The 22,187-nt window shown below is 55.6% G+C and overlaps 3 protein-coding genes across 3 annotated transcripts; all 3 read left to right on the top strand.

Annotated features, from left to right (window-relative positions):
• The first annotated feature begins 1,901 nt into the window (after window positions 1-1,901).
• RSKR (ribosomal protein S6 kinase related) lies at window positions 1,902-7,669 on the top strand. Its single transcript, XM_063295291.1, has 10 exons — window positions 1,902-2,012; window positions 3,618-3,869; window positions 3,970-4,053; window positions 4,150-4,218; window positions 5,231-5,300; window positions 5,664-5,771; window positions 6,532-6,572; window positions 6,799-6,826; window positions 7,226-7,315; window positions 7,402-7,669. The coding sequence occupies exons 1-10, from the start codon at window positions 1,947-1,949 to the stop codon at window positions 7,629-7,631; spliced, it is 1,038 nt and encodes a 345-aa protein (XP_063151361.1). The 5' UTR covers window positions 1,902-1,946; the 3' UTR covers window positions 7,632-7,669.
• Window positions 7,670-7,672: 3 nt separating this feature from the next.
• On the top strand, window positions 7,673-8,446 carry LOC134488619 (ribosomal protein S6 kinase-related protein-like). Its single transcript, XM_063291082.1, has 2 exons — window positions 7,673-7,922; window positions 8,246-8,446. The coding sequence occupies exons 1-2, from the start codon at window positions 7,794-7,796 to the stop codon at window positions 8,444-8,446; spliced, it is 330 nt and encodes a 109-aa protein (XP_063147152.1). The 5' UTR covers window positions 7,673-7,793.
• Window positions 8,447-12,851: 4,405 nt separating this feature from the next.
• LOC134488618 (sperm-associated antigen 5-like) lies at window positions 12,852-18,899 on the top strand. The gene is made up of 9 exons (XM_063291081.1): window positions 12,852-12,887; window positions 13,401-14,245; window positions 15,022-15,214; window positions 16,112-16,235; window positions 17,667-17,755; window positions 17,894-18,007; window positions 18,317-18,436; window positions 18,539-18,631; window positions 18,720-18,899. Exons 1-9 carry the CDS (start codon window positions 12,852-12,854, stop codon window positions 18,897-18,899), a joined length of 1,794 nt encoding a protein of 597 aa, XP_063147151.1.
• Window positions 18,900-22,187: the final 3,288 nt, after the last annotated feature.

Here is a 22,187-nt window from a genome sequence, read left to right as displayed (position 1 = left end):
GATTTGCTCTGGGAAGGGACACAGGCAGGCCTCTTTTTCCCCCCACCCAACTTGGAAATCCTGTTGGGGAATGACTTCCTGGGCTCTTGGGTGTCTTAATCTGCTAACCAGAAAATGGCTAACTCTGAAGCCCCCTTTTCCCCCTCCACCAGAGGGCTCTGAGAGTGTTTTTCTGGATTTTTCTTTAGGATTGTCAGCTTTTTGTGTTCAGGGCACTGGACCACACCGACCGAAGCACTTCTTGTTAGGCAAGGGATCTACAGGTAGTTCTCGCTTAACAATCACAATTGGGATGAGAATTTTGGTTGCTAAGTGAAGCAGTCATTAAGCAAATCCTACCCAATTTCATGACCTCTTTTGTGGCAGTTGCTAAGCAAGTCACCATGGGTGCTAAATGAACCACATGGTCGTTAAGCAAATCATGTGGTTGCACATTGGTTTGCTTGCCAGAAGCCATCCGGGAAGGTCGAAAATGGTGATCATGTGACCACGGGACACTGCGACGGTCCTAAATGCAAACCGGTTGCCAAGCGCCCAAATTGCAATCATGTGACTGCAAGAATGCTGTGACAGTTGTGTGAGGACCTGTCATAAGTAGGTTTTTCAGCATTGTTGTAAGTCTGAACCGTCACTAAACGAATGGTTGTTAAGCGAAGGCTACCTGTATATAGCCATTTTTGCTTCTTTTTACAAACAATTCCTTGCAACAGAACACAGCATGAAAACAGCAAACTCCTGCAAGTCAGCCCTGCTACCCACTCTGTAGCCTCCTCAAGTGTTGAGTGGGGCCCTTGGCCAGGAAAGGTCTTGCGCCTGCATCGGCCCTCCTCATCCTTCAGCCTGCTGGAACGACTGACGGGCAGCCCAGCTCTGCAGATGGGTTCCTCACACGGGAACCAATCCCAGACTCTGCCCACGTGAATTCCTCCTCGGAGCAGCATCTTGCCCGCAGAAGCCACCTTCGCTCCTTAACGGAAGTTTGGGCGGCCGGAGAGAAGTTCTGCCCTTTGGTGGCCCTGTCCTCCTCTGCCGGAGCGGCTCTGCAGGCCGCTGGCTCCCTCCCCGCTCCCCGAGGGCTTTGGGGCTGCCTCGGGAGAGGCGGAAAGCTGAGCGGAGGGCGGCCGGCCTGTGGAAGGGGGCCCAGCTGGTGCGAAGGGCCTGGGTGGCCCAAAGCTGCGGGGGGGGGGGGGTTAGTGCAACCGATTAAGTGGGTCCCGTGACCCCTTGGGTGGCACCACCCTGTGGCAGCCCCCCTGGCAACAGGACCCACTGAGCTGGACGGGACTGCCCAGGAGCCCAGGCAGCAGTGCAAGAAAGGCCCATTGTTCTTTTTGCACAAACCCAACCAAATGCAAGGGCAAGATGGATGGATGATATTCTAGAGGTGACGGACTCGTCCCTGGGGGAGCTGGGGGTGTTGACGACTGACAGGAAGCTCTGGCGTGGGCTGGTCCATGAAGTCACGAAGAGTCGGAAGCGACTAAACGAATAAACAACAACAAACCAAATGCAGCCAAGATGAGGCCTGGCGCTTTCCCACCAGGGGTGTCCAGATGTTGCACTGCAACTCCCATAGGCCACAACCAAGGACCTCCGAAGGAGCAGAAGCGACTGGGCGGCAAGCAGCAATTGGAGGCGGGCCGCGTACAGTATTATGCGGGAGGGGGTGTGGCTCGGCGACCTGCAGCCAATCCTGTGAGAGGTTCGGAAGGCCACGCCTCCCTAGGCTTTTTTGAGTAACCCGCCGGAGGCAGCGCGGGAGCGTCTTGAGTGGCGAGTGGGGGCGGGGCCTGCCAGGCCTGAGGCGTGCCGAGCCGGTGTCTTTTGCATAAGGGGCGTGGCCCGGGAGCTGCTGGCGGGGATTAGCGGCGGGGACTTTACGTAAGCGGGATTACCGCGGGGCCTCCGGTCCTCGGGTGAGCGCGCCCCGGCCGGCCCGAGCGGAGATGGGGGCCGCGGGCAGTAACCCCGGCGGGCAGCAGGCCGAGCGGGGCGTCCCCCAGAAGTTGAGGGTAAGGGCGCCCGGTCGGCCCCGAGGCGAGGCGAGTACCTGCAGAGCGCCTTCTCCTCCCCCAAGGGGGGGGTCGTGCGCCTTCCCAGCAGTCCCACGGAGAAGCCTTGTGGCGGGGGGGGAGGCGTTTTCGGCTTCGTGCGGGGAGGGGGAGCCCCGGCAGAGGGGTGGCTGCCAAGCCCTGGCAGGCGGGGGGTCGCCGGGAGGGCTCACTCGCTCCCTGTCCCGCCCGGATTAAGAAGGTGGGTGGGGGCCCGGGTTGCGGGGGCTTCCCTCCGCCAAGAGGCAACCGGCCCCGGGCGAAGCGGCGGCCGACCCGGGGGCGTTCGGGGGAAGGGGCGCCTCCTGGGGCCTGCGCCCCTCCTGGCCTTAGACCCCCGCCCCTTTGGCTGCTTCAGTCCCGGACGCCGGGGGTTCCCCCGTGAAGAGGCGACCTCCGTACCCCGGCGGCTGGGAAGGGGATGGGAATTGTAGTCCTGCCCGGGGCTGGCTTTGCACAGAGGAGCGCCGTTATTCCGATTTGCCGTTATCCCGAAAGCCTGCCCTGCTGCCTGGAGCGCGCGCAGTGAGCCGACTCGGCTCCGCGGAGTCGGGTCTGCTTCTTCCCCTCGCGGGGATGCGCTCCGCACCCCACCGCTTGGAGGGCTGGCTGGTGGGCTTGAGCGCTTCCTTCCGGGAGGCCTGCTAGACCCTCCCCGGGGCTTGCTGGTCTTTCCTGCCCCTCTTCCTTCTGCTCCTCCCTTCTTTTCACCCGCACAACAGCCCTGTGTGGGAGGCAGAGAGAGAATAGGAATCGGGATGGGAAAACATTCCTCGGCTGCTATTCTTCCATGCCGCCAGCAGCTGGGAAGCAGGTGAAGGGGGTTTCAGAGAGGCCTGGAACCTCAGTGACTTTCGCCCCTTGGTTTTCCATCATCGCTAGTGCTGTTCCGTGAATCGGGGTTTGCTTTTGCAGCAAAGTTCCTGGAGTGTGGAGAAAGGCAGACAGGGCTCCTAAGGCAGGGTTTCTCAGCCTTGGCCACTTGAAGATGCGGGTGGACTTTAACTCCCAGAATTCCCCAGCCAGCACGGCTGGCTGGGGAATTCTGGGAGTTGAAGTCCACCCGCATCTTCAAGTGGCCAAGGCTGAGAAACCCTGCTCTAAATTGTAAAAATGAGCTGGGAATCTTGGAAGCGATCCCTGCCCCAGCTGCCTCGCTCACTTAGGGGCACCAGCCTCCTCTGCCCCCCTCCCCCACCAAGGCAGGTGTGACCAGCTCTCCCCATTTGAAGGGGCATCCTGGGGTTGCTGGAGACGCAGCCTGGGTTCGCGATGGGCAGTTGGGGGGGAACCCATTCACACATCCCTCCGTGAGATAGTAACCTTCGCAGGATGAGTGCGGGATCCCAGCAAAATGACAAGATGGCACCCAAAGAACCCTTTGCTCACCCCTGGAGCACTTACACACACACACACACACACACACAGCTTTCAGTCACATGGAACCCGCACATCTAAGGTCACCTCCCTTCCTGTGGGGGGGGTTGTTTTTCTTTCCCTCTGGCCCCTGTCGGGGTCCCAGCTTCAGGCAGAGTCCCTAACGCCCCCCCCCCATCCCCTCTGCAGGGCCATGGCACGGACTCCCTTCCTGACGCTTTGTGGGTTCGAAGTTGGAAGCGCCTCCTCTCCCACCTCGGTGGGACTCTCCTGGGCTTGGAGCAGGCCCTGGCAGCCAGAAACTCCCCAAAGCCAGAGCAGGCACGGGGAGGCGAGAAGTCCCCCGAGGCGGCAGGTGCAGAGTGGCCAACACCCCCCCATGCCTCCCTCTTCCTTCCCGAGTTTCCTGTTCAGCCTCCAGTGCAGCAGCAGCAGCTCAAGGTGGGTGCCCCGCTTGCCCCATCAGGGCCCCTGGGGATGAGGAGGGGAGAGTTGGGAGGGCAGGGGCCGTACTGTCACGCATTTGCCTCTCTCTTGCTAGATTCTGGGCTTTTTGGCCAAGGGCACCTTTGGGACTGTCCTAAAAGTGCTGGATTGCACTCAGGCAAAGGTCTTTGCACTGAAGGTGAGCCTCCATCCCATGTCCCACCCCCCATATTGTGGTGCCCTCCTTTGGGAGATCTCAGGCCATGCCCATTTCCACCCCGCCTGTCTCCTGCAGGTGGTGCCCAAGGTGGAGGTCCTGCGCCGGGACAGCGTGAGGCAGTGCAAGGAGGAGGTCAGCATCCAGGTGAGGGCTGCACTCTGCCTCCAAGATGACGTGCCCAGGGGAAAGGGGGCTGGCATCAGATACCTGGGGGGCCAGGAGGGGCAGGTCACCTAAACACAGATGTGACACTCTGAAGGAGGCACACCATGAGAATGTCCAACAGAATGCTGGGCTGACCATCTCAGCTGTGCTGTGGACTCCTTGGATTGGCCCAGTTTGCAAGGTGGGGAATATTCTGCCTCACCTGGCAGGGCTGTTGTAAGGGTGCCCAGACTCCATTGGAGTTGGGCAGCCAATACATTTAAATCAATCAATCAATCAGTCAATCAATAATAGATAATTCTTACACTTTGATTGCTTGGCAGCTTGCAGCAATGTTGGTGAGAGACGCAGATATGAGAGAATGGTGTAACTTGTGCAAATATCAGACCCTGGCACTGAAACTCGTATTTCACATTTTTTCTGGAATATTCCTGGCAGGTCATAGTAATTAAATTATCGTACAGGAAAAAACTTTAAAAACAAATGCTGAAAATTCATCACCAAAACCCAGTGAGAAGGACCGTGCTGGTCACTCTTCTAGAGGCTGGAGCTAAAGGTGGTGCCCAGGCCTGGAGGGGGGAATGGAATTAGAGGCATGTAGCTTTAACTGATGCATAGCTTGAAGGATTTTGGGGGGGCGGGGGGTTGTGCCTGAATCCACAAGCTGTGCAAAAAAGCACCATGAACTTTGAACTCACAGCTTGAAGGATTTTTTTCTCCTTGCAGAACTTAGTCCAGCGGTGTTCCTTGTAGGCAATGCACAGCTGGGGGCGGGGGGACAGAATGCAGTCTCCCTGCCCCAGAAATTGTAGCCTGAAATTGTCCTAGATTTCTATCCTAAGTTCTAAGCCACGTGGCAGGCAGGGCGAGTCGCTGGGACGTTCTGTTCTCTTTCACTTTGCAAATAGGGAAGCGTGAGACCAGCCGATCCCCCCCAGCCAGGGAACCCCAGCCTGGCTTGCTCTGACATGCGCTTTCTCTTCCTCCCCAGAGGCAGGTGCGCCACCCGTTTCTGCACTGTTTAGGGGGCAGCTGGCAAGGGCAGCACCATCTCTTCATTAGTGAGTGAGCATCTGCCCTGCAGGGCTTAGGTAGCATAGAGCCCCCCCTCCCCCCACGCCCCTCTGCTTATGCGTGGCACCCCCTCTCCACAGCTGTCTGGGGCCGGCCACCCACCCCTGTCAGGAGCAGCTTACCCCAATTCTCCCCACCCAAATGGGGATCATGGGGGATTTCCTGCATTCTCAGCCACAAATCTCCTTCTCTCCCTGTTCCACCAATCCCAGCCAGCCTCTGGTCATTGTCGGATTGTCCTTCAAGGGGGAGGTTGGTCGGAGCAAAGGAGGGAGCTGGATTAGCAGCGGGGGGGGGGGGACTGGAGTAACAGGCCTGTTTTTTCTCCTCCCCCCCCCCAACCTTCCCAGTGTGCAGCTACTGCAGCTCTGGAGACCTGTTCACGCTTTGGAAGTCGGTGGGGCCCCTTGCGGAGGGGGCCCTCCGCCTCTTTGCCACGGAGCTGGTGCTGGTGCTGGGTGAGTGAGGGGCGGGCGCCACACCCTGTGCTGAGCTGCCACCGAGTTTATCTCCTGGGCCTGTGGGAAACCTCAGCCCTGTTCTTATTTTTGCGTTAGCCATCCACAGTGTTAGAAATCTTCCATTATAATTAGGCATACTCAGCTGCAGAAGGTGCAGCTGCACTTAAAATTAGCAGAAATTAATTGTGAGAAGACATTCTAGGTCTCTGTGGCAGGGGAGGACCCATCAGCTGTAAGGGGGAAACCCCTTAAGCCCAGGGTTGCTTCACTCCTGATTTTTCCTTGGGCTCCCCAACAGAAAAGGGCCTTCACACATGCACCCAAACACACGCACTGCCCTCAGTCACCAGACCCCTTTAGTTTTGAGAGGCTGCTGGCCCCAAACCCAGGATTTCCTGCACATGCCGTGAACTCCCCCGCCTCCCAGTCCCTTTCCGTGTCAGGGGGAGTCCTCTTTCCCAGGCACAGCCCTTTGGAAGCCTGTCAAAGCCGATGCACTGATTTTTGGCCCGCCAATGCTAGGCAGAGACTCCCCAGCAGCAATCCCAAAAGTGTATTTGGATGGTTCCTTTCTTTAGCTGGGACTCCTCCAATCAGGCACCTTCCAGGTGTGCTGAGACCGCAGCTGTGTCTGTGCCAGGTGGCAGTTTTGCAGCTGCACCCCACCCCTAACACATCTGGAAGATGCTGGGATTATGCAGATTCCAGCTATAGAAAGGGCCCCCAAACAGTCTCTTGATGCTCTTTTCTTTTCCAGCCTACCTTCGCAGCCAGGGCATTGTGCACCGGGACATCAAGGTATGGGACCCTCGCCCTGGGGGCTGGGCGGGTGCAGCCTGATTCTCAGCTGTGGGTTGCAAGCTATTTGCCCCCCATTTTGGAAGCCCCTTAGCCAAGTGAGCACCCCGCCCTCGCTTAAGCCGAGCCCAGGGAACTCTCGGCCCCGTGAGGGTGGTGTGGGGAGCAAGTGGGGAGGCCAGTCTGGGCTCCGTTGCCTCACCTGGGCTGTTTTTTGCTTTTGCAGATGGAAAACATTCTCTTGGATGAACAAGGTACCAAGGGGCGGGAGGAGAAAGGGGCGGAACGTGTCTTCCCTACCATCAGTGCAGGCATGGTGGATGTCCACCCCAAGACTGACTCCTCTTGGCTGGTCTTCCAGCATCATTTTGTGCCGCAGAAAAGGGTTGTCACAGGGCTAAATGCGCTGCAGGGAACACCTTCCAGGCAGCTGTGGAAGGCACATGGCCTGTGCCCATGATGCGGGACGTGCACCAGCATTTAACCAGCTGTTATCTAGGCTGTTGGATTCGGGGTCTGTTCCTGCCATGATCTCAAACAGAGTTTCCCCCTACGCCTGTAGCAGGTCGTGCAATGCCCCAAAGGCCAAGGTCTCCCTTCTTGGAGGAGACAGTGGACTCGGGCTCCCTGTGCTCTTTCCCCTCCTGGCGCAGGTCACTTGAAACTGGCTGATTTTGGCCTTTCACGCCATCTGCCCCGGGGCAAGCGGGCATTCACCATCTGCGGGACCCTCCAGTACATGGGTAAGGCAGAGGGGAGTAGATGAGGGGGCGGCTGGGGTCAGCCCGGGAGCTGAGATCAGTGACCTCCTGCTTTTCCTTTGGGGCAGCCCCAGAAGTGCTGAGAGGCGGTCCGTACACCCATGCCGCGGACTGGTGGTCCCTGGGGGTGCTGCTGTTTGCAATGGCCACCGGGCAGGTAAGAACAGGAACGGGGCACGATGCTCCCCAGGAATCTGTCTCCAACTGTGACCAGCCAGGTGCCTGTTGGAAAGTGCCAAGCAGGGCAGAACGGGAGCATCTGATGCCTGGAGGGAGGCTGCGGCTGAGGTTCCACTGAGCCATTGTGGCTCTGCAACCACTGGGTTGCTTCGAACTTCTTTTATCGCTGCCTCGCCAGTTCTGTGCCAAGGGGACACCAGGCAATAAACTTAGCAGGGAGGTCTTCTGCCACTGCCCGCTTATGAGATGGCTCAGCAGCCAGAGCGGCATTGGGTGAACAATGCCTTTGCCTCCCCAGTTCCCTGTCCCCCCGGAGCAAGACCACGTGGCCATGCTGCAGAGCGTGAGGCGCAGTGCTTATGCCATCCCGTCTGCACTCGGCCAGGGCCTCCGTCTCCTGCTCAGTGAGGTGAGCCTCCTTGACGCCCCCTCCTGCCCCCGTTGCACCTCCTTCTGTGGAAGCCCCCTCTGTCTTGCTTCCAAAAGAATCCAAAGGGGAAAGGCCCAAGCAGGGGCAAGCACAGGGTCTTCCTGCCTGCAGGTTGTCTGCAGTGGAAGGTTTATGTGGGGAGGAGCCCCCTGTCCTTCCGCCGAGGGGGAGAAAGTGGAGGGCTGGTCCTAGCGCATCCAAGAGCTCCCAGGGTGCGGGAAGGCCTGCATCCCAACAATTCTGACTTAAGCAATAATCCAGGTGGTTGCCAGTAATCCCTCGCCCCCTCTCTCCCCTCCAAGCTCCTGTGCCAGGATCCTCGGTGCCGGCCGTGCCACCTTCACCATTTCCGCGCCCACCTCTTCTTCCGCGGCATGAGCTTCGATGCCGACGTCCTCAGGACGCAGCCGGCAGGTTTTGCGCTGGGCCGGCAGCCACTCAAGGGCGTGCCCATGGGCTCCGCTGCCTTCGTAGAATTTGACTGCGACCTGGGCCCCCCCTGAGCTGTCGGGACTCTCTGGGGTCCGAGGGAGCAGAGCCCCAGCGGTCACTGTGCGCCGCTCTTGGGAGGTGCTTCTCGGTGCAGCTCCCCGGGTGGGACCCCGCAGCAGCAGATCTCCGGGGAGGCCGGGCCCCGTAACCCCCAGCAGGATGCGGGATCTGGCCTCCCTTCTCATCAGGCTACCCTGTGGTGCTCCGTGGACTTGGTTTCTGGGACCAGCAGGGTTGGGGGTCAGAACATGCAGATATTTTCAGAGCAGGATGGAAGGAGGGCGGGGGCGGGGGCTGAGGCTGCCTGCTGGAGCAGCCTGTGGGACTCAAAGGTCCCCTTCTTCCTCCCTCCTTCCGTCTCAGCTGTCTGGATATTACTGTTGTTTCAGGCCCCGCCCTGCAAGTCGCAGGCTGGTTCCGTCTGTTGCAGTCGGCTTCTGCCCCAGTCTCGCACCGGAAATCTCTTTTCGGGGGCCCTGCAGTTGGGCCCTGCTCAGCAGCCCTGCAATTTCCAGGGATGGGGGGGCTATTCAGGGTTTATAAAAGAGCTCCCCCTTAGCCCTTGCTGAGTTCTGAGCATTGCAGTCCTTTCGGGGAGTTTCCTGTTTAGGGTTTAGTTTTTCACTTCCTTCTTTTTTTCCGATTAATATTGATGTTGTATCACATTGTTAGCACATGGGTGTTTTTCTCCTGTTAGTTTGAAGCAATAAAAGAACCTTCCTAAAGGTGTTCCTTCCTACCTCCTGTCTCCTTGCGGAAGGATCCTTCTCGTCCCCAGCGCAGATGGGGTGCTTCCATGCCGGAACTTGATTGCGGGCACCTGTCAGTCAGCCTGTCTTGTTGTTTATTCATCCAGTCGCTTCTGACTCTTTGTGACTTCATGGACCAGCCCACACCAGAGCTTCCTGTCGGTCGTCAACACCCCCAGCTCCCCCAGGGACGAGTCTGTCACCTCTAGAATATCATCCATCCACCTTGCCCCTGGTCGGCCCCTCTTCCTTTTGCCCTCCACTCTCCCTAGCATCAGCATCTTCTCCAGGGTGTCCTGTCTTCTCATTATGTGGCCAAAGTATTTCAGTTTTGCCTTTAATACTATTCCCCCAAGTGAGCAGCCTGGCTTTATTTCCTGGAGTACGGACTATTTAGACGCAGCCTGTCTAGACGCAGCCAAATCGATGTTCCCGAGGAGCTTTATCTCAAGGCTGCTCGCAAGGGCTTGGGAGAGGCTCTGGGCAACATCTGCAGGGACCAGAGGGACCATTCAACAAGCCCTAGACAGGCTTGACCCCGGGGGCAGATGTGGAGAGGGTGGAACTGAACCAGGAGAAATGTCAAGTTCTGCATCCCGTAGGAAAAACGTCAAGCTGCAAGTGTAAGCCGCATTCACACAAGAAAGCGATCTGGGTACTCTTCTCTATAGTAAACTTTATTAGGTTTCAAGGGAGGAATAAAAACTACAAAAAACTACAAAGAAGGGAAAAGAACTAAAGTGTGGAAACGAGAAAAAAAATTCAAATTTACAAAAAGATGTGGCTTCTGACTTTTAACAGCAAGGATATTCAAAAATTTCCATAATCAATCTCTTCCTCTATATTAAACCAAAACACCACATTATTTCTATAAGTCATTCCACTTTAACACAGTATATTACTCCTCCCGCTTATATTAAAGTTCATATAAACCACCTAAACATCCTTCTCCCTTCCAAAAGATAAAACATATTTAATTATTTCCTTCCTACCACTATTCTATACATTTCTGTCAATTATAATAAGAATCAAATTAAAAAGCACATAAGTTGCCAGCTATTATACTTAATAGTACAACAATTTTAATAATCCCAATCTTAATAAACCCCCCAAAAAAGACAATTCAAAACAGTAATTCCATATCTTTAAAAGGGAATAACATCAATCAAATCCTTAAAGCAAACCAGATAAACATTCTTGAACCCTAATGCAACAGTTTTAATAATTTTCATCTTAATAAACCCAAAACACAAATCCAATTCAAAACAGTAAATCCCAATCTTTAAAGGCAAATAGCATCAATCAAATCCTTAAAGCAAACCAGATAAACATTCTTCAACCCTTATCCCACTTCAGGATAAACCAAAGCAGTGACATATCCCCACAATCTGCACCAAGCTTTCCTCTTGAATGAATCAGACAGCCCAACTGCCCCCCCCCGAAAGATTCCAGGTCCTTTTCATGGCATTCCACCAGGAGATCGATTTTACTTACGGCTTGCAGATCACCCTCTCCCTTAGATTTCTCCAACTCCATTATCCATCTTCATCCAGCATCTTGATAAAAATCTCTGTCTTAAAAAAACCCTTTCTATCGCTCTTAAATTCCTCAATTTCATCCACCACATCCCCAACCTGATGGCACATTTTAGATCTCATATTTTCCACAATGTCCTGGATATCTTGCATAAACGCTTGAAATCTTTTATCAGAAGGAATCTGTTTAAAATCCTGGTGAAGGTCAGAAAGAATCTGTTTGAAATCCTCCGTGTCTCACACAGTAGATTATGGCGCCCCCAGGAGCTTAACCAGCGAAAGTCAAAGATGTGGAAGCGTTCCCGAGCGTGTTTCCATAAAGTGAGAGTGAGATAGGCAGACAGTTCTCAAGGGAAAGTGAGAACAGAAAGATGAAGGTTCAAATCAGCCAATTCAGTGTGTAGGAAAGCGCTAATATCTTCAAATGTAATTCAGAAATAGTAACAGGAAGACAATTGTTTACTCTCAATCCTCCTTTATATTTGGAAGGGAAACAAAATCCAAAACTTAATTTTTTTTTTTCAAAAAGTAATTCCAAAAATAACACTAAGCACCAAGAGAACCAGCTTCTCCTTGCTGTAGAAAGCCTCTCTTGGGGTACGCATATCTAAAAAAAAATACAAATTGGTGATTTAGAAATGGGGTGGCCAGTCTTAGTGTCCCTTTAAGGCTGCAGCACGGCTTGGAAAGTGATGAAGCCCCCACCTCCCAGCGGGCTCTTACCAGTCGAACACAAAATGCTGTTTGCAATCTTCTGGCTGCAAGCAGCTGTCCAGAATACAGACGGGATGGTTTGAGGTATTCTCCTTGACTTGGATAATGTTTCTGGGCTTCAGGAAAACCTGCCTGAGCCCAAAAAACGTTAGTGTGTTGTCAGCTCTGCCCGCTGAACTAGCGGGCACAGCCGTTCAGTCTGCCGTTCCCACCAGAAGCCCGATCTGGGTACTCTTCTCAACCCCACCTCTGAGCCTCCCAAGGCCTGTTGGGCGGTGGCCCCCGGAATGCAGCTCCGGCTTGGGCACAGCCTCTCCAGCCCCCTCCAGAGGCGCGACAGCCAAGCGTGCAGGAGGCACGGCAGAAGAGGCAGCGTGTGGCGGGCCTCTAGCCTGCCACCCCAGCCTCCAGACAAAAGGGTCGGGGCCTGGCAGATCCCTCATCCCCGAGTCGTTCAGGGGACGCCACGGCTGGCTCTCTGCAGGGAGCCGGGTCCCTCTTTGGACCCACAGCCCCAAGCCGCCCGATTCACACCCAACTGACAGCAGCACACACGAAAGGGACCTGGCTGCCCTTGTGAGCCAGCAGAGCGGCACGGCTGCTAAAAAGGCCAACGATATCACGGGGTGTGCTGCTGGGAGTAAAGAGTCGATTGTGGGGTAACCGTCCCCTTCTATCCTGCCCTGGTCGGACCCCTTTTGGAGTCCAGTGTCTGGCTCTGGGCGCCCAGTTCCAAAAGGGCAGCGGCAGGCGGAGAGACGGAGGTGAGGATCCGGAAACCAGGCCTCGCAAGGGACGGCTGAAGGACCGGGTTAAGCTGAGCCCGAGGAAGGGACGACGGGCAGCAGACATCCAAAGGGCTGCCACACGGGAGAGGACACGGACACCTCCTCTATTGCCCCAGCGGGCAGGACCAGGAGCAGCGGGCTAAACCTAAAGCGAGCGCGTTCGGGACAGACGTCAGGAAGAACTTCCCGGCTGCGTGAACCGTCGTCCAGTGGAACAGGCTGCCACGTGCAGCGGGGTCTCCCAACTGCCCCTCTCTGGCCCCGGGCCTCGGAAAGAAAACACCCCTCCTGCCGCGGAGAAATCAAGAACGTTTACTCACGACCACCAGGAGCCGCAAGACGCGTGTCCGAGCCGGCGGGAGCAGATCCGCAAAGGCTGGATGGCGACGGAGCCGGGCCTGGGTTACCGGGCACCCTGGGAGAGGGATTCCCACGACTCCTGCGCTCCGAGACACACGCGCACATCGCACCCGCCCTCGTCCTCGGACAGGACCGCTGGGCGTGGCTTCGCGACGGGGCCCCTCCCCTCCTCCCGAGCGCCGCTGACGTCACCCGGCCAATCAGGGCGCGCGGCGGAGGCGGTTTCATTCAAAAAAACCCGGGGCGGCGGCGGCGGCGGCTTCGCGTGTCATGGCTGAGTCGGGGGGCCTGAGCGGGAGGGGCCAGGTGGGTGCGCCTTGCAAAGGGCTGGACTGCGAGACCCATCCTCCCCCGGGGCTTCCGTAGCAAAGGCCCCGGGCGGCGCGCCGAGTTGCAAGGGGGCGGCGGGCAACCCCACCCTCCGCGGTCTGAGCGGGCGCCTTCCGCCGCTGCCGGACCTGCGCCGAGGCCGCTCTCACCCGGGAGCATCTCGCAGCTGGTTGTCCGGGGGAAGGCGTGAAACGGGGCGCTGGGTCCTCTCCGGGAGCCGTTGCAGGGTTGGGGGTCCATGAGCGGCGGGGGGGGCGTAAAAGTGGCGGGCTAGTAACGCTGGGCACTTAACCCGCTCGGGCGTCGTTCCGGTACCGCTGGGCTTCCTTCCTCCCAAGGAAGGCCGTGCTGTGAGTAAAGCCGCTCCAGACAGTCTCCAGCTGCCAAGCACGTTGGTGGCCGGAAGGGGTGCCTGCCCCCTTCCCTTGGCTCTGTACCCTCTGGAATGGCAGCTCAACCCTCCCATAAGCTCAACCCTTTTGGCCTCAGGACACAGCTGCTTCCTCTGCCCAGGCTGGGCACAACGGATCACCAGGACTTGGCACCATCTCCTGGACGGCCCCCCTGGCCTGGCTGGAACAGGTCCTGCCCTCTTCGCCCATGCTCGCTGACCTCCGCCGCAGCCTCCCAATCGTGGCCTTCCAGCAGGAGAAGGGGAACCCCCTGACCCCCAAGCCCAGGGCCACCGCCTCCATTCTCCCAGGGTCTGATGGAAGCCTCTGCATGCAGCAGAAGGACCCAGCCTTGCCACAGGATCAGTGCACCAGCACGCCTATCTCCGTGGCATCCGCAGGAGTCTGGGCATCCCCTGTGAGCTGCCAGGACTCCGGGCCAAAGATGCCCTTGGAGCAGGGCCCTGATCCTCTTGAGCAGGTCGGGCCGATCACCTCCCCCTTCTTGGCTGCTCCAGGCTGCCCAGAGGCCGATGCCACTGCTTCCCCAGAAGGGCAGGACTCACCTGCCTTGTGCCTGGACCCGGGCACTGCCCATGTCTCCCCTGTGAGCTGTAGGTGCCACAGCCTCTGGGGCTCTCCTCTGAGTCTCCTGGATGATGGACTGAACGTGTCCCTGGCAGGGAAGGCACCCTCTTGGCAAGGGGCAAAAGGGGTGAGCGCCAACCCTTCTTGTCTGGCGTGTGCCCAGGTCTGCACACCCCTCAGCAGCCTGCCAGCAGTCTCACAGCAAGATCAGGGCACCAGCATCACCCCCCTCTCCGTGGCATCTGTGGCTGCCTGGACCTCCCAGCTGAGCCTCCGGGAAGCTGGAGTTAATACCTCCCCTGCAGAGAAGGCCACCACCGACAGCACAGCCGAGACCGACTCCCTGCTTTGGCAGTAAGTGCTGCTGCAGCTGTGGCTCCCGGGATGGGGCGACCCCCGTCTCTTCCCCATTTCCTTCAAGGACTGGGGGCAAGAGGGAAACTGAGGCAGCCGGGGCAGTTTCTCTCACCAGTACTCCTGAGCGTTTGGAGCAGTATTTCTCAACCGTTGCAACTTTAAGGTGGGTGGACTTCAACTCCCAGAATTCCCCAGCCACCATGTTGGCTGGGAAGTTCTGGGAGTTGAAGTCCACCCATCTTAAAGTTGCCACAGTTGTGAAACACTGGGCTAGAGGGGCCCCCCAGCGGGTGCAGCCAAGTCGTGTAGGGGGTGGGCCGGAGCACTAAGGGGGGGATTCTTGTTTTTGCCCGCACTGGCCCTTTTCCTCCTCTTCCTCGTCTTAATTATTGCTGGGTTTGCCTCTGAGCTAGTTTTCCTGGTTGCCCCCATAAAAGGTCTCCGCCAGAGGCCGCCCTAGCCTTCCTTTGTCTGGGCTGAGAGCTGTGTGGGGTTAGATCGGGGTGGTGCCTGGATGGGGGACCCCTGGAGTCCCAGGGCGCTTAGGGCTAGATTGGAAGTTCAGGAAAACATCTGGAAGAAGCCTTTACACCAAACGCACGTGTTAGCTTTCAGAAGCTTGGCACATGCCTCTTCCAGACCTATAACCCTTTGCACCTGCATCCTGGGGGCTTTGGGGAGCCCCGTGAGGTCGCCCCTCGGCGTCGCCAGGCTTTGGCTGGCCCGCTCCCTGGGCCTTGCCCGGGCTGAGCCGCGTGGTTGTGTCTTCCCAGCTGCTCCCGGGATCAGCTGAGCCACCTGTCCCGGGCAGAGCTGGAGGGGCGCCTGGAGAGCACCCTCATCATCATGGAAGCCCTCTCGCGCCAGATCCGGGCTGGCCAGGAGCTCTGGCGACCAGCAGCCCAGCTAGGGCCAGCGGAACAGAGAGACGCAGCCACCCAGACCCCCGCCTCTGAGTCCAGGGAGGTGAGTGGCGGGGAGCAGCTTCTCTTGCTGACCTGCATGGGTGTGAGCTTGATGGGCAGATCCTCCTGTTGGCAGCGCCATCTGTCCTCGCCTGCTCCCGTGCTGCAAGGACTTCATCTCCACGGGCGCTGGGAACCTGCTTCTCCAATGAGCAGCCAGGTTTGCCTGGGAGCAGCTGGGCGGGGCCTTTCCAGTCCATCTTTGCCCAAAGCACACACGTGCTGCCCCTGGCTGGGGCCCCTGCCCCCCGGGACTCAAGGCACCCGACCCTCACCCAAATGCTCGGCAGCCAAGAGGGATGAGGGGACGGGTGAGGTGGCGGATGAAGCGTGAACGAAGCCGTGCCCTCCACTGAGCTGCCCGCTTCCTCTGGAGGTCAACATTCCCGGAAGGAAAAAGGGAGCCGGGCAGAGATTGGGCAGAAGTGTGTCTGGGGGGGCAGGGGAGATATGTGCAGGTGTGGTTGGATCTGCACACTCATGTGCGTGCCAAAATCTTCTGCTTCCATGTTTGGGTCTGAAACTTAGATAAGCGTTGACTTCACAGCAATCTGTGCTTATCGGGGTATATATATATGTTCTTTTGGACCCCAATACTGGGGTGCCGGGAGACATGGACATGCCCGTTCTCCTGCTGACAAATGCCCAGCAATCTCTGCCAGGCGTTTCCTCCGGCTGTTTTATCTCTGGGGCTTTGCCTTTGGCGCACTGCCAAGGCGGCCTCTTGGCTAACGGGGCCTCCATCCCGGACAACCCAGATGTGCAAAAGTGCGGGGAAATCCTTCTGCTCCGGGCAGCCTGTGTGTTCTGGGCCTCCGGCAGCCTCTGCCCACCCCTGCCCTTGCGCCCCGAGGGCTTCTGTGCTCACCTGGGTGTATGGTGTGGTCTCCCTTGGCAGGAGGAGCAAGTCTATTGCGACTTGTACGTGGAGCTCAGGCAGCGGTTCTGGTCCCTGCAGCAGAGCCAGAAGAGCCGGCAGAAGCTGGCCCAGCGGCTGGAAAGCGCCAGCGAGGAGATGGCGAGTACCAGGCTGGGCGAGGGGCGGAGGGCGGGACGTGGGCCTTTGCTTCCCTGTTCGTTCTAAACTGCACCAGGAAGCTGCGGGCGAAAACCGCTTTGTTGCCTTTGAAATCCGCGCCTGGCATTAGAAATTCCTCACAGGCTGTTAAATGCAGCTCTGCACAATCCAGAGCAGGACTTCTCAGGCAGGGCTCCGTGGCACCCTCGGGTTCCGCGAGAGGTCACGATTTATTTAAAAAATTATTTCAAATTCGGGCAACTTCACCTACCTGAAAGAGCCAGGTAGGCTCTTTTAGCTTAAGAACGTGGTTAATGCATATAGGCAGGCCTACCCGTGAAACGAATATAATGATTTGGTAACTTCTGGCCTCTGTTTCAGCCTGAACGTGCAGGGGTTCCTTCCCCGAGGCCTGGAAATAAATCCAAGAGTTCCTCCAGGGTCAAAAGGCTGAGAAAGGCTGATCCAGAGAATAGAAAACCTAAGGCAGTTATTCTTAAACCTTTTGCTCTTGGGACCCCTTCCCACTTTTAAAAATTATGGAGGACCCCAAAAGAGCTTTTGTTTGGATGGGTTGTATTTATTGATTTTCTTTTTAATCTGTCCAGTCATGTCCGATTCTGGCTGGACAAGTCCCTGCAGTTTCCTTGGCAAGGTTTTTCAGAAGTGGTTTGCCAACGCCTGCTTCCTGGGGCTGAGAGAGGGTGACTGGCCCACGGTCCCCCAGCTGGCATCCCGGCCTAAGGCAGGATTAGAACTCACCGTCTCCAGGTTTTTAGCCCAGTGACTTAACCACGACACCAAACTGGCTCTCGTATTTATTGATACTTACTGTATTAAGAAATTAAATTGATGCGTTCCTAGAATATTTATTTATTGGATCATGGAAAAATAATATTTACACCCATTAGATATTAACATAAATGAAATATTTTTCATGGAAAAAAACTAAATTTTTGGCAGATAAAAAATAATACATGAGAAAAACGACATTGTTTTAAATTTTTACAAACGCCTTCTGTATTTGGCAAATAATTTTTATTTTGCAGACCCCTGAGGAGGTCTTGGGGGACCCACGGGGCTCTCAGACCACCCTTTAAGAAACACTGGCCTAGGGCAAGAGCAGCAGCTGCGCGAGTCTCTTTGCCAGGGGTGCAACTGGATTTTTGCCCCAGTTCAGCACCAGAAGCCTGCCGGGCACCAGTTCCATATTCTTGCTGGGGTGCTGGGAGAGCCAGGGAAGGTCCTTGTGTGCAGAGGGGGTCCAGCGTTCCAGGTGGTGGCTTGTTAAGGGCTCCACTGCCATCTTCAGAGTTTGCTGCGTCCAACTGCTGACCGGATGCCTTCCCCAGCCGGCCTCTCCCGAAGTATCTCAACCTCAGGAGGGTGCCAGGCCAGGGAGTAATGCCCAGTGGCCTCCTCCTCCTGCAGAGAGCATGGTCTTCTGAATCCAGGAGGCTCCAGGCCATGGTGGAGGCCTCCTTCCTGCGCCTTCAGGAGGACCGGCAGTCCCTCTGCCAGCAGGTGGGCATCCCTCTGTCTGATCGCGGGGCAGGGGAGCTGTCCGGCCTTCCTCCCTGCCTGGCACCCACTGTTTGTCTCTTATTTATTTATGTATTTATTTTATACATTTATTCACCACCCATCTCTTCCCATCTGCAGCAGAAGCAAGCGGGCAGCCTGCTCTCCCAGTGCAGGGCCCAGCTGCAGCGGTGGGGCCAGAAGCACGGCGAGATGGCGCGTGGGCTGGAGGCGGCCCTGAAGGCAAAGGACGCGGTAGGTGGGACGGGCGGGCTCTTTCCTGCCCCCCCGGCTGAGCTGCCGGCAGCGCTGCCCCCCACGACACAGCAAGGCCACCTCCCCAGGCCTGCGAGGGCTGAAGGCCCCTTCGGAGGGCTGTTGGCTGGCCATGTGGGCAGGGGCAGGACTGCTGGTGCTGCACCAGGTGGGCAGGCTCCTTCCCTCCGGATGCCCGTTTGCTCGCCTGAGCCTGCATTGCAAACTGTTGGCTGGCCTGGCCCGGCCCCAGCAGGTGAACACAGCACGAGTGCTTGGGGAGACCTCACTGGGCCCCTTTCCTTCCAGGCCAACCTGGTCCAGGAGTCGGTGCAGGCCCGTGCTGCTGCCCAGATCCGGACACTGGAGCTGAGCGCCGAGTCCCGGCGGTCCTTGTGGGCCCTGCTGCAGGAGGCGAAGAGGCTCAAGGTGGGGGAAGGTGGGTGGGGGGCTGGCCAGGCAGTGGGGTTGCCTGCTCCCCCCAGATGGCTGCAGCTTCCTCTGCCCCCTCACCCCCGTGCCCTTCTGCAGGCTGATCTCTGTTCCGGGTACACCAAGCACGTGGAGGACGGGGACCGCCTTGCTGCAGCCCTGCAGGCCGACTGGGCCCAGATGCGGCTCGACGTAAGTGCTGCCCGCAAGCACCCGCTCCCCTCCCATGCCTCCCCTGCGTCCCCCTGCACTCACGGGGGCTTCTCGGTCTCCCCCACAGTACGAGGGCTGCCGGAGCACGATCGCCAAGTGCCTCACCGTGGCCCGGAGGATGGAGAAGGAGGTGGAGGCCGCCCGCTGCGAGGGCGCCCGGCACCAAGAGGCAAGGCTCTTTCCCTGGTGGGGCTGGCAGAGCAGGGGGGGGCCTCCTGATTCAGCCCCCTCTTCCAAGACCCGTTGATCCCCTCCCACGTGGGTTGCACTACCACTTCTTTTCCTGGGTACGCAGTGAAATCGTGTTCTGCATCTTAGTACCTTTTGCACTGCTTGCCCAGTTCTGCCCCGTGGCAGAACTGTGAGCTTCTGAGAATCCTAGGCACTGGGGGGCACCCCCCTCCCCACTGGAAAGGGGCCGGGTGCACGGAGGGTGGGTGCCCCTCTCTTTTCCCTTGACAGACGGGGAGGGCCCTCTCGGATCCCCTCCCCGGCATCAGTGCTGCAGCTGGGGAAAGCACCCTTCTGGAGAAGTCGCCAGCTCAGCAGCCTGGAGAAGAGAGCTTGTGCTCACCCTGTCCCTCCCCAAGGGGGAAGCGCAGCCCTGGGCTCACACGCCGCGGGTGGGTCCCGCTGCCGGGGCTCCCGGCCAGGCTGCCTCGGAAGGGGAGGAGTGCAACGCAGACACTCTCTGTGATGCCCGCAGGTCTGCCAGAAACTGGAGGAGAGGACGGTGGAAGTGGTTAATGCGCTGGGCCGGGTGAATGAGCTGGTGGAAACGAACGTGCGGCTGAGCCGAGGTGAGCCCCCGACCGTGCATTGGAGCCAGGAGGTCAGTCCTGCGCCTGGGTCAAAGCAGGAGGCTGGGAGCTGCCGAGCCTGGCGAGCATGCAGGGACTGGTGCAGAGCGTTCTCGACACTTTCTGGGCCCACGCTTGGCTCTTTCCCCCGGAGCATTCGGTGATAATGCTCCAGAACGGTCGAACTGGATTTCTGTAGAAAAATATTGAATCAAGTGCTTTTTGAATTTTTTTTCCCCCTTGCTCCGGAACAGTAAGAGTTGGGGTGGAATCTGTTTTTACCCTGAACAAATCTAAAAAAACACGTTTGGCTAATCTGACAAACTGTATTAACGTGGAAATTCTCCCTGCAACCACAATGCTGAACTGAAAAATAGTTCACTATTTTCTTTGTCCTTTTATTTTAGTTTACGGTCTATCCAAAGAATCCGGTGGTTGAGCGGCCTCAAAGTGCGGTTGCAATAACATGATTATAGTGCAATCCTAAGCATCCCACTGGGAAAATGGGCCCCAGTCCTTTGTGATGTGGAAAGTGTCGTAGATAGATGGAGTTAGATAGAAGATAGAGTTCCATTACATGCTTCTGACATTGCTTATTTGCGTATAAATCATATTTGTAAGGCTGCCTGACTCCAGACAACTCCAGGGGCTAGTGGGAAGAACCCTGGCCATTGAGTGCTGAGTACAGGTAGTCCTCGCTTAACAACCATTTGTTTATTGACGGTTCAGACTTACGACGGTGCTGGAAAAAAACTTATGACGGTTGCAGCATCCCCGTGGTCACATGATCGTGATTTCGGCACTTGGCAACCAGTTCGCATTTATGACTGTTGCAGTGTCCCGTGGTCACATGATCAACATTTTCTTTTTTTATATAAGAATTTTGTTAAGACAAAGATAAAAACTACAAAAAAGCAAAAATCTACAAAAAGAAAAAAGAAAACTAAAAAAGTGTAAAACACAAGAAAAAAGGATTTTAAAGATTACATAGAAAGGTGACTTCCAACTTTCAACAACAAGAATATACAGCAATTTCCATAATCAATCCCTTACTCTATATCAAACCAAGATCACATTATTTCTATAAATCCTTCCATTAGCACATCTACAAATCACTAATGCACTTGCTCCTTCCCCTTATAAAAAGAAATATACATACACACACACACACACACATACATACACACACGCTATATATAAATTTCTAAATCAACTTCCCTCCCCCATAAGACAACATCCATTTAATTATTTCCTCCGTACCACTGTTCTATATATTTCTATCCACTATAATAAAGATCAAATTATAAAAACATATAAATTGTCTGCTTTTATAACGAATAATACTACAACAATCTTAACCCCATTAAGCCTAAAAGCCAAGCAATTATTATTATATCTTACAGATACCTTATAAATCTACAAATCGAACAAGCCTTTAAAAAGTTCATTAAATCTTAATCCAAGTCATTAAAAAGAAATAAAATCATAATAACCTCATAATCAATCCAATTGCACATTGTTAAATTTTTATCCTACTTCATAATAAACCAGATCATTTACATATCTCCCGATTACACCCAAGGCATTTTTCTTGCAAAAATCAAACAGCCCAATTGCCCCCCTTAAAAATTCAGACTTCTCAGCAAAAAAAACCTCCCACAGAGCAGATTCTCCTCTCTCCCATAACATCTCCTGAGAAAGTCATAACCATCGCTTAGAAAAACAGCTTTAATCTGCAACTCAAACTTTCGCTTTAACCCCTTCGGCACCAAAATACGGTCTTCGTCTGGCATTACTTCGGCCTCATTGTCAGTAGAAAGATCAGCATCCTTTTCTGGATCTTCATCTTCTTCCATAACATCTTCAGCCAGATGACACACTTTAGAAATAATCTCTTCCCCAATGGCCCTGACAGCACTCTGAAAGGATCTCTTTGAAGGTCTGCTTTCGCTCACAAGGAAACTCTGAAAAGTCCTCTTTGAAATCCTCCATGTTTCAGGCAGTGGATTATGGCACCCCCTGGATACTTGACTAACGCGGATAGGAGCTAATGAGTTAATACAAAGCATCCGAATGAAACGGAAACAGGAGAAGAAGTGCTAATAAACAGGTCCCAGAGAAAGTGAACAGAAAGCTGAAAGCTGAAAAAGGCAGATCCAACTGGTAGGAAAATGTTCAATCCTTCAAATTCAGTACAAAAAAAATAGCAGGAAGGCAATTATTTATTCTCAGTCCTCCTCAATCTTTAAACAGGAAAACAAGCCAAAACTTAAAAAGGTTTTTAAAAGTAATCCAGAAATAACAAGCACCAAGACAGTGCGCTTCTTCTTACTGTAGAAAACCTCTCTTAGGGTACAAAACTTCAAAAAAAAAAGTAAATTGGGTGTTTTAGAAATGGGGTGGCTGGACTTACTGTCCCTTTAAGGGCTGCAGCACAGCTTGGAAATGGTGAAATCCCAGCCTCCCAGTGAAGTCCTACCCGTCGACCGCACACGCTGTCCACGATCTCCTGGCTGCAACTCACTGTCCGGAGGACAAATGGGTTGATTCCAAGCTTTTTCCTTACTCTGGAAAAAAGCTCTGGGCTACAGGAGAAACCAGCCTGAGCCCAGAAAAGCTGCCACGATGCCAGATCTGCCCGCAGAACTCTCAGGCACAGCTGCTCAGTCCACCATATTCCCACTGGAAATCCCACGTGATCGCCAGCCGGCTCCTGGCAAGCAAAATCAATGGGG

This window comes from Candoia aspera, chromosome 1 (genome assembly GCF_035149785.1).
Source record: "Candoia aspera isolate rCanAsp1 chromosome 1, rCanAsp1.hap2, whole genome shotgun sequence".
Lineage (NCBI taxonomy): Eukaryota > Metazoa > Chordata > Lepidosauria > Squamata > Boidae > Candoia > Candoia aspera.
Note: the sequence above shows the minus strand (reverse complement) of the source record. Positions and strands in the feature narration are given on the sequence as shown.